An 11,457-nucleotide genomic window follows, 5' to 3' on the forward strand; every position below is an offset into this window, starting at 1 on the left:
ACCTGTGAAGTGGGTCTGGGGAGTGGAAAAAGTGCTTCCCTGCTTGGAAATCTCCACCTGGGGCAGGGTTTTCCTCACCCAGTCAGTCCCATGGGGCTGGCTAACAGTGGAAGCATCTTTCCCAGCTGCTTCAGACCTATAGTGCAGGCCTGGGGCAGCAGTGAAAGTGGGGAAATCACATCACCCACTTATCCCATACCATCAAAGACAGGGATAACATGCTTTGCTTAACAAAGTGGATCAGCTGTGTTGGACACATCACAGCACTGCTGATCTGCTCCATTTGGTGAAGTCTATTTCACCCAAGTAGAAAGAGGCAACTCCTGCAGGCAACCAGTAGAGAGCAGTAAGCCACATACAGCTGAGATAAAAGCCTGCAAACTACTACTAAGGAATAGGGCTGTGCAAAACAGCCTCCATCGAGCTGGGGTCAAGGAGTCAGCCCAGCTGGGCTGCGCTGGGAATGGAAAGAAGCCCAGCTGGGCTGACTTCTGGACTCCAGTACTATCTAGCGCTGGGGTTGGGAAGTCAGCCCAGCTGGGCTGAGTTAATTTCCCCAGCGCTGTGGTCGAAACATTTCGACCAGCGTCGTTTTGTATCTAGGCTGTTCCGTAGCCCTTTGTTTCATTTTGATTTTGCTGTTTTGACCTCAAAATGAGTTGAAACAGTGTCGAAATGAAACAGCCAGCAAAATTTCACACAGCCCTACTAAGGAACTCCTGTGCTTTATCATAAGAGGGAGAGGTGACCAGAAGTGAAGCCTAGAGGCTATATGAGCCTGGCTCTTGGGTTGAGAAGTCACTCTAGCCCAGGCTGGGTTTGTGGAAGAATTTATCTGAAGCACTAGGAAAAGGAGAAGTTGGGAATCTATGATAGTCTGTCTGAATTAGATCACAGTGGGGAGAAGAGTTCCTTTGAGGGAAGGCTCCAGGCTGATGACTGGGGGCTACAAAATATAGGCAGTAAGGTAGCTTTGAGAGGCTCGTATAGGGTAGCCAACTAGCAATGGTGGCTTTGGATGTGTTATGTACTTTCCGAGTTGAGGGGGGGCAAGAGTTGGTTGGTCATCTTACTTGTAACAACTTGATGGTTCTGTCTGTTAGCCATGAGGTATGGGGGAAGACTTCTGCAGGGCAGTAAGGAGGTATTAAGAATGCCTGGCTAAAGGGTACTCTAGGCTGGGCTGGTTGGTGTGGGGGTAGGCCAAGATTGATAACACCAATTTGGGAGGCAATGTCAAGGTGTGGTAGGCAAAGACAGGGCAATACCCTAGTAAGTCAGAATGCAAAATAGTCTTGGGGTGGCTGCCAGAGGGCCCCATATCTATCTTTGCAGGTGGCACCCATTACAATGCTTATATTCACCTTGCCTTAAGCATAGACTAGCTCTTTGTAGCTTGCTTCTGAGAAGCCTAGCTAGGCTGCCAGGCACCTTCAAAGATATGTGGACAAAATCAACTGCTGCAGTCAGGGGCATCAGAAGCAAAGTCTTAGCTAAGCTCCTCAAGTTTGGCAGCTTATACACAAACTTCTTATTTGTTCTACCTATATGGGAAGGCACTCTTCATGTCTCAGGATCTTGGGAGAGGAGCAAGGTAAACAGTCACACCTGTAGATGTAGCTCTTGCTCTGCTGCGGAGCAAATTCAGAAGAGTTTGCTGCAGCACCAGGCTCAGTAGGCTAATCCAGTCAAGCGGAGAAGCCAAGAGCACTGGCCACAAGCCTTGCTCCCATGATTGGCACTATCCTTTAAGACCTGCCCTGAGTAAGGCAGACATTTTTCTTATGTATGTGGACATTCATTATAAATCACAATTGCTGCAGTGGGAGACCTGAAGGCTTAATTCTCAGTTCTCCACTCGGCACTAAGGGAGAAAGATCCCTGTGTTCTAGAGCAGTGCTTCTCAAAGTGGTGGTCTGCGGACCGGTGCCAGTCTGCGAGCCACCGGTCGCCGGTCCGCAGCGAGTTGCCAGGAAAGAAAGAAATATATTTTCAGAAGCATAACCTTGATATGTCATAATGCCACAGTTCGTACGTTCCAACACTGCAGGTGACGTCATGTCATGCGAGGTGAGGAAAGAGAAAGAAACAGCCGGTCGCGCATTTATGAAGCACTGTTACACGTAGTTGCTGCCACCGGCTGAACTAGGCACTGGCCCCTGGCCCACTGGAAAAAAAATTGCCGGTCTGCCACATCAGATAGTTTGAGAAGCACTGTTCTAGAGCCATGAAGACTGTGGCTGGCCCCCAGGTAAGTAAGACTTTTTTTGGGACTGTTCTCTCTCATGCCTTCCTTTTCATGTTCCTGCCTCGCCCCGTAGGAAGCAGGAAACAGCCAGAGGGCAATACACTCTAGACCTGTATGTGATCTACCCTCTGCCCTGGAGTTGGGAGTTGGGCTTGCATATGGTCCTTTTCCCAGCTTTGGTAAGGGAATTATTAGGGGCCACTTCCATTTGCTTTAAGCCTTCTATATAGCATCAGGCCCTTGGGACTAGATGTTTTGTAAACCTGAGGTAATTCGGTAAGGCCTTTTACATATTAAAGAATTGAAGAATAGATACAAATACCCAAATGTGTATATTTGATTAATTAATATTCTTCTACTTGAGCACAATATAGTGACTGTCACTGTTAGCAGCACTGGTCATGAAGGTGTTAAAGGAACAGGGATCACCTAGCATCTTTATGGGCCTGAGCTTCTCTACCTCTGCCTTTATGGCTGGGGCACTGGCCCTAGCTGATGGTCACAGGGTCTTGTGACCACAGTCCTTTTTAGCAGTGAGACCATGTTGCCCAGTGACCTACAGGCAGGATTTCTCTTTCTGCATTCTTGGTGAGCAGGGCAGAATTTCCAGGATCTTCACCCCATTTCTCTTTCTTCTCCCTCATCCCCCTCACTCCCATTTTCCTTGTCTCTTCTTTCTGTTTCTGCCCTTCCTATTTTCTCTCACGCCCACACCATTTTCAATAATGTTTGGGCAAACTCCAAGTTGCTGCTTTACAAATCTCCAAAATGGAGACCCTACAGAAGGCATCAGAAATAGCCTGAGGTTCGTTGGAGTGCATTTAGATCACAGAGTCCAGTACAGCTAGAAATGTAGTTGGAGAGTTTGAGGTCCAGAAGCCAAACCCTTGGATCTCTCAACTATCCCCACAAAGAAGCATGGGGGAAATAGGCCAGAGTTGTTTCCACATCCAAAGTGGCCTTGGACTTTGAACTGTGTAGCTTTTGGAGGAAAGATCACTAAAGGAGTTTTTTGCTCAAGGTGGAACTTAAACAGGCTTTGGTAGGAATATAGGGTGTGTATGGAGGACTCAACTGGGTCATAAGTCTCTAAGAAAGCATACTGTGCAAAAGCAAGAACTTAGGAGAAGAAAATCAGGAAAGCAAATGAGTTGCACCTGACAAGGGAAGTTAAGGAAAACTGGATTCTATAAATACTTTGGTCAGAAAAATGTTTTCTTGTGTGCTGCACCCCCTGCCCACTCCCAAATCAACTGCTAAATAGCCAAGAAGTTCCATTAACAGAAGAAGATGCAAAGAAAGAGGAGCTGTTTGACAAATACTGTAGCTTTGTTTTTCACAAAAAAGGTAAGTGGCAACTAAACAGCTAATCAAAATTGTATAGGCAAGGAAGGGGAAAGGTCAAAGATCATGATAATGAAAGAAACTGTAAGAGCTTTGATTGGCTTAACTGAATTCAAGTGAAACTTGCCTGATGAACTCTGTCCCAGGGTGCTGAAGGAACTGGCAGAAGGGACTTTAGAGCCCCTAGCAATTGTATTTGCACAATAGCAAAAGACAGGTGAAGTTCCAGGGGACTAGAAAAGGGCCAACATAATCCTTCTCTTATTGAAAAAAAAATAAAAAAATCGGGTTAACCTAAGCCCCTGGCTGCTGCTTCTGTGTGATATGAAAGGAGTATGACTACCACTATACCCGCTCTGCATCTCCTCCTGCACTATGGCTAGAACTGTCCAACTGAGACTGTTCCATGGTGGGAGGCATCTGGTGCCAGCAGCAGGATCTACAGGGCTCCCTGACAGCCTGCCCTGGGCCACTGGAGCTGGTACAGCACTTTCCTACTTTCCCCTGGGGGTGCAGGGGGAGGGGATGCAACCAAAGACTGAGATATTGGGCGTGCCAACCACCGGATGGAAGCATAAAGCTGTTCAAGTTGGCGTAGGAGGAGAGAGATCTTCCTGATTGGAAATGCTCTCAGCATTTTTTCCAGAAGAGCTCTCTTTCTGTGCCATTCCCCATCCCCTACTTGAACCAGTTTTCTGCTAGGAGAAAGGTGTTCCTCTCCACACAGTGTAATGCCTCCCACAATCTTGAGTTTTCTTCCTCATGTGGAAACTCTATCCTGGCAATTTTCAAGAGCAGGTTAGACATGCACTCAGCTGGGGTGGTTGATCCTGTCTTGAGCAAAGGCCACAATGACTTCATGAAGTTCCCTCTAACTCGGCTTTTGTATTGGTTATTTCCCAGCTTAGTGGTTAAAAGCTCTTGCACAAAAAGTGGGAGACTCGCATTTTAAGATGTCCTTACCCTGAGCAGACTTGAATTTAGATCTCCCCCTTTTTTTTTTTCTAGGAGAATACTGTGAACCCCAAGTTATACAGTAGAATAAATAAGGACGTTTTCCATCTGTCTTATTGAAGCCGAAGGAAGTTTACCATGTGATAAAGGCAGTTTCCCTAGCAGGGAAAATATCCTTGGTTCTTTTCCTTACTATCAAGCTTGTTTCTGTTTTTTCAGTCCATGATTGTGTAATATAAAACAAGGAACAATTGAAGGAACCTGCTACCATAGCCTAATGGTTAGGGTACTCTCCTAACACAGATGTAAAGGTGTTAAACACTAGTAGTTAGGGGGACTTTCCCATTGTTGTAAGTGATGCCAACTAAGTTAACTTGCATTTGGGGAAATGTATAAATTTACCTCACCATACCTAGTTGTCTGTTTATAAATTTTGGTCTAGAAAACTAGGAAGTACAATGATTCCATGGCTTGGTTTTTCTTTGAATTGTGAAGTGTGTTTTTTGCCCATGATGCTGCTGTTTATGATAACTTCACAATGGTTGTCTTGACTACAGTGTTGCTTGACTTCGCTCAGTCCTGTATCTGCCTTGCGTGAGCTGACCATCCACAGTACAAATGCAATGACAGCTCCACAGAGACACAGCCTCTTTAATCCTGAACCTCACTACATCCCAGGGTAAGTTCCAACTTTCACAGAAGCAGTATGTAATTTTTAATTGCAGAAAAATTTGATCACATTAAGGAAAAATATTGTTTCTATAAACTTCAGTATTTTTCTTTTTTATAATTACATTGTTCAATAGGGATTTTAATGAGTGAGGAAGGGAGTTCCATGATGGTGGGGGGAGGAACTGCATAATATAGTGCACTTAAAGACTGCGAATGGAATTCTGTTTCCCTCTGTGTACCTGAAATACTGGCTTTCTTAATATATGGATATTCTTGACTCTGCCTCTCCTACTGTGGATACACAAGTATGTATGTGTAGACTGAGCTTGCTTATACATACATGTGCCTAAGCATAAGTCTGTGAAGAATGGAGAGGAGGACCATCCTGTGTTTTAGCTCCAATAACTGAGTGGTTAGGGCACTTGACTAAGTAGGAGACCTGAGTGATAGGCCTCCCTTGTGCTGTATGGAGTTCAAATTGCATTGCTCTGCTTACCTAGCACAGTGTGGTCAACCTTCTAGCTGCGCAGGCCAGATAAGTAGCATGGTGTCATTCTGTGAGCAAGAACCTGCATGGTACTGGTCCATGGGTGCACAGAGTGGTCCAGTCTGACTTTTCCTCTCCCCACCCCTCCAATCTGTTGGAACAATCTAGCATACATGGCCATATTACCTGGCCCATGGGCCTCCCCATAGGTCCAGAAATTTTGCACCAGGGGAGGGGCAACTATCAATGCCACTGAAAACTTCTGGACATGTGGGGAGACCCTGTGAGCTAGGTGACCAGGCTTATTTCCAGCTAGATGACCTGGTTCTGTGGAGTGAATCTGGCTCACAAGAAGCTTCAGCAGGGCGGCTCCTACCCCACTCCTGGAGTGATGCAGCAGGAGCCATTGCTGGAGGTGTAGAGAGTGGAGCCAGCAGCCAGGAGGCTGCAGCTGTACCAGGAGCAGACCTGCCAGAAGCTGTGCCTACTGGCCAGGGCTGGTGGGCATGGGATGGAGCGTGGAGCAGGCTGCCCTGAGCAGGGCTCAGCCCAATGTGGAGTGCCATGGGGGCAACTGTGGACTGCACTGTCCAGGTAAGCTCTGCTTCATGTTCCCCCTGCATCCTTCTTCCTCGCCTCACCCCAGCTGGCCTCCAGGGCCTAGTGCCCAGGCAACTCCCCATGCACGCGCACACATACCCCCCCCCCCCCCCCCCCCCCCCCCACACACACCATATACACCTCCCCCTACAGAGCAGGGGCTGCCCCATGACCTTGTTTTGTGATCCTGGCTCTGTACACCCATCTTGCTCCCAAACACTGCTCCTAGAATGGAAAACAATGAGACTTCTTTCCTATGCTCATAGATGAGCATTGTCTACAGCACACTGTGGTGGTAGTGTTTAAACAAGAGACTTTCCTGCATGACCTGCCCACTAGCTTCTTGCGTACTTCCATGGAAGTATGGCATTGAGGACATTCCAGGAATGTCTCCTACAGTCACCCTTGACTTTGGTCTCTGATATGTTTGAGATTTTATGCCTGGGTGCCAGCAGAACTCTGAAGGTAATCTACATCAAGACAGTAGAGTGTCCTGGCACAAGATACTGCTGACATGCCCATCCACTCTCCTCAGCGGCCAGTGAGGAGGAGAAAGCTTTCTCCTCCGATGCAGTGGTGACAAGCAAGTCCGAGGTAAAGAGTGTTATGAAAAAACAATGCTGGGGACACACATCAGGGCTGGACAAAGAGTTGGGGAACAGGAGCCCAATGGATAAATGGATATGGGAATAATGGGTGGCAGCAAGACTTGGATCATGTGAGGCAGCAAGAGAGAGTGGAATTATCTGGGTACAGAGACTGAGACTTGAAACAACTGAGGTGCAGCAGAGGAAGTAGGGTGGGGCAAGACAGATTAGATGGGAGGATACAGGAGATGGGGAACTGGGATTGGCTGGGCAAGAAACCAGAAAGGGTGGAATTGGTGAACAAAAAGAAAGAGGCAGAAGCAAGAGAGTGGGACTGGGACTGAGACTGGAATTTAGACAGGGAGGTTAGGCCTGGCTAGGTAAAAATACTAGGATTAGAATGAGAAGCCTGTGGTCTGGAAACGGGTACTGGCTGAGTAAGGATAGTAGAACTAGAAATAGAACCAGGGTGGGGAGAGAACCTGCTTCCACCACAGTCCTGTCTTTAAAAGTGTGGGACTGAAAGAGTCATAGAATCATAGAAAAGTAGGGTTGGAAGGGACCTCTGGAGGTCACTAGTCCAACCTCCTGCTCAAGGCAGGATCATCTCTAGCCAACTCATCCCATACAATTGATTGTCTAACACATTCCTAATAGTACACAATCCACTCTGTCACACAACTGTGAGGCATGTTGGCCCAAAAGAACCAAGAGCATTCTAAAGTACTACAGGTAAAGCAGGAGGACAAGGGTTGTTGGTGCCTTGCTGCTGCAAGGGTTGTTAAAATGCACTACTCAAGAGATCCAAGGATGAGGACCATGCCCCCTACCTCCCACTAACTAAGCCAGTTGTGGAGCCCTACTTTTCTCCTACTACAGAGCATGGTCCTCTCCAATATCCACTTACTCTGATCTACAGAGCTCTTCTCATTTCCCAGAAATTCCCTTTGGGGTGGTGGGGAGGGGTCATAGGTGGTACTCCTGAGCTTCTAGCTGTTGCTTGTTTTGGAGTACTCTAGGCATTAGTCACTCCTAGATCATCCCTGAATAATGCTTATCCAACTTCTTCTTGAAAACCTCCAAGGATAAAGATTTCACAGTTTCCAAGGCAGTCTATTCCACTACCTCACTTTTCTAACAACAAAAAAGTTTTTCTTGATATCCCATCTAAATTTACTTAGCAACTTCAAGCCCTTAGGTCACATCCTGCTCTGCAGCAACAGAAAGCAAGGGGCGGGGGGTCCTTTTCTTTATGGATGCCCTTCAACTATATAGCAGTCTATTATTGCTATATAGTTATATAGCAAAATAACATCTAATATATTTGGTTACATCAGTCACTACTACTACTTATAAAATTATGATGAAGATAAAATTATGATATAGTGTATATGGATTATTTAATGTATCGTCTTCTCTTTATCTCCTTTCAGACCTTGTGCTTTGTTTAATTTTTTATAGTCCTCTTTACTTGCTAACCAAGTTAGTTGTCAAAGGTTCACACTGTGATTTTTCAGAAACAGGCTTTGGGCCTTCTGCTTAGCAACACTCCTGCAGCATAGCCTAGGCCCCATAAAAATGGCCAAGGCAGACAAAAAGCATCAATCTTTCTGTGGAGCTAGCTTTTAATCTGAACTTTTCAAGTGGTCACTAGCTGCATGTCCTTTATTTTCTGAGTGTTCAATTTACACCCCTGCAATCTGGGCTGTATCCCCCTACCCCAAAGTGCTAGGCACTCACAGCTGTAACACAAAACAAAGTTATCTAGGTACTGAGTATATAAAGTGCTATGCATGTTTGGAGGGGTGAGTCTTATATGTTTCAGACTGGGCACTAAAAATTTAATGGGTGCTATTCTTTATGCCTCTATTCCTCAACAGTAAAATTGAAATAATACCACCCTCTCATCTAATTTTGTTTTTCACAAAAAAAGTTTTGTTTTACAAACATTTAACTCTAGCGATGGACATCATTAAAAACCCATAATGGAATTAAACATTCACCCTATGGAACAGAGTTTAAATAATAATCCAGTAAAGAAAGGTGTCTTATGTAACACAGACAATAGGACTTCCCTTTTTCAATCTGTTTGAAATAAAACTCATTCTTTAGAAAATAATCCAGTAATGATTTAAAAATTGCTCGTACTGGAAGAATAATTACAGCCTTTGGTAAATTGCTCTAAAGATTCCTGATAATTAACCTCACAAATAAAAAATCTAGACACTATTCCTAGCCTAAATATGCTTACCTTCAGATTCTAGGTAATACCTTTGCCTGCTAGATTCAAGAGACATTGATTAACAAATGTCTTTTTTCTGTATAGTGGTAGTGTTCAAATGGTGTTGTAGCCATGATAGGAGGAAATATATGCAACAAGGATTTTTGTAGGTAATACCTTTTTATTGGATTATTTGCATAGTTGGGATAGACTTAAGCTTTCAGATCTCTCTTCTACTCCTACTGTATTTACCTGAATCCAAGATGATTCCACCCCCTGCCAATTATTAGATTCTATATATTCTATTTAGAATCTACCTTCTGTATGTTAGATTCTAAACAAAGCTGCTTATCTCCTTCCTGCCCCTTGCTGCTTATTGCTCTAGCTTGAAGCATGGAAGAGCATGGCCCCAGCCTGTCCTTGTGGCAGCAGCCTGGAAGCTCCAGCTGGGGCTCTAGCTCTGGGACTTAGCTGGAGCTACTGCTGCCACCACTGCTACTGGGCTAGGCTAGGGCTGTGCTCTGTGCCCCAGGTTGGAGCGGGGATGGAGCCTGCTGGTACCAGAACAAAAGTAAGCAGTAGGAGAGTTTGGGGGATGCGAGGAGAAGTGGTTGCGGGGAGGCAGGCAGCAGTTGCAACTCTGGCCCTGACCCTGGGTCAGGTCTGGAGCTGAAGCCACAGCTGCAGTAGCTGCCTGTCCTTCCATTGCCTTGTACTCAATTCCAAGATGAGTGGTTTGGCCCCCAACACATGTTAAATTGCAGGGGGTGGGTAGCAAACCCAATATTGGACTGAGTACATGTGGTACTTCCTTATGATTCTTAGACCCAGAGAGGTATTTCAGGTGCCTAAATTTAGACATTGTAAGATTGCCTAAAAATTAGGCTAGTGGGTCCACAGACTAAGAAGTCCATGAAAGATGGCTGTGATCAATCAAAAGTATGTGAATGCCCACACTTACAATTCAAAGAGGCCTCTACCTCCATTCAAAGTTTTTTAGCAGTCTGCAAATGAGAAAAGGTTGAAAACCACTGAAATTAGGCCCTTAAGGCAGAATTCTATTTCTCCTTGTATATGTCAATAGCAGTCATGTACCTGGGGATTTTTGGCACTTGCCCTGCATTGTGGAGCAAACTGAATAATGTTTAATTTGTGAGGAACTGGTTGGCACACTAAAGGGAAGTTGGAGAGATGTAGGTTCAAACACTGTAATTACAGAGAGCATAGAGATGGGCTTTTCTCTGTAGCCTTAGGGGACAGGACTTGGAGCAATGGCCTCAAGATGCAGCAGAGGAAGTTTTAGGTTGGCAATTTAGGAGGAACATTCTGACTATGAGAGTGATCAAGCATTGGAACAAGCTAACTAGAGAAGTTGTGGGTTCTCCTTCACTGGAAATCTCCAATATCAGGTTGGACAAACACTTGGCTGAGATGGTTTAGTCGGGAATAATCCCACCTTGAACATGGGACTAGGCCAGATGATTTTGTAAAGTCCCTTTCCTATGAACCCTGTCTGGATGAGTGGGACCCAGAACCTGGGCCTCTAGCTTCTTAAGCAAGTGCACCAACTACTTTGCTCTTAGGGCCAAAATGTAGGAGCATCTGCTCCGCCCTTTTTCAATATATAATGGGGTTAGTTTTCCTAGATTTATACTCGGATACATGCATTCATAGCCCTATATGTGCCAAAAATGTATGGGTGCCTAAACACATGATCGGGATGGGGAGGGGGTGTTTTAATTAGAGTGGTTCCTAGAGAGCTGCTCTAAATAAAATACTGCAGCATCATGTGTATTAAGCCCTCACGTGTTTAAAAATGGCCACAGGATGCTTCAATTAAAGCTCATTCAATGACCTTTAGTTAAAGTGCCCAGTGGCCATATTTAAACCTGCAGGGGCTTATACACTTGACACTGTGGCATTACTAGAGTGTTCTAATTAGAATGTGGAGCAGACTTGATTAACTGAGGCTGTTTCAATGCATTTTAATTAGAATGTGTTGGAGCATCCATATAGGCACCCTATAGAATTAAAAAACCACCATTTAGGCGTACAAAAGGAAGTAAAAGCCAGCCCCTAGTCCCAGATTCAAGAAAATTAAGTTAAGGTCTTCTTGTTACCCTTGCTAGCTGTAACATAGGTTGTGCTTTGGCCTTTCTGATTTCATCCTTGCACAGCTGAGCAATACTCTTATGTTCTTCCCTAGTCATTTGTCCAAGTTGGGCCAACGCGAGGCAAAGCGCTGCTCGACCTGGTGCTGGCTACTGGGGATGACCTAGTCGGCGACCTAGTGATCGATGGGAAGCTGGGTGACAGCGACCACGAGCTGATCACCTTCACCATC

The 11,457-nt window shown here is 45.4% G+C and overlaps 1 protein-coding gene across 2 annotated transcripts in view; it reads left to right on the plus strand.

The window, feature by feature from the left end:
• The first annotated feature begins 533 nt into the window (after nucleotides 1-533).
• The window catches only part of FAM166A (family with sequence similarity 166 member A), a 68,250-nt gene continuing 57,326 nt past the window's right edge, over nucleotides 534-11,457 (plus strand). The window contains exons 1-2 of one of the 2 annotated variants that reach the window (XM_014520561.2): nucleotides 534-1,594; nucleotides 5,104-5,225. In XM_014520561.2, the coding sequence (XP_014376047.2) occupies nucleotides 1,283-1,594; nucleotides 5,104-5,225 (434 nt within the window). In that variant the 5' untranslated portion in view covers nucleotides 534-1,282. Of the gene's footprint in view, nucleotides 1,595-2,074; nucleotides 2,252-5,103; nucleotides 5,226-11,457 lie in introns of those variants that run through there. The other variant, XM_006025004.3, reaches the window with a different exon arrangement.

This window comes from Alligator sinensis, unplaced genomic scaffold, assembly GCF_000455745.1.
Source record: "Alligator sinensis unplaced genomic scaffold, ASM45574v1 scaffold467_2, whole genome shotgun sequence".
NCBI lineage: Eukaryota > Metazoa > Chordata > Crocodylia > Alligatoridae > Alligator > Alligator sinensis.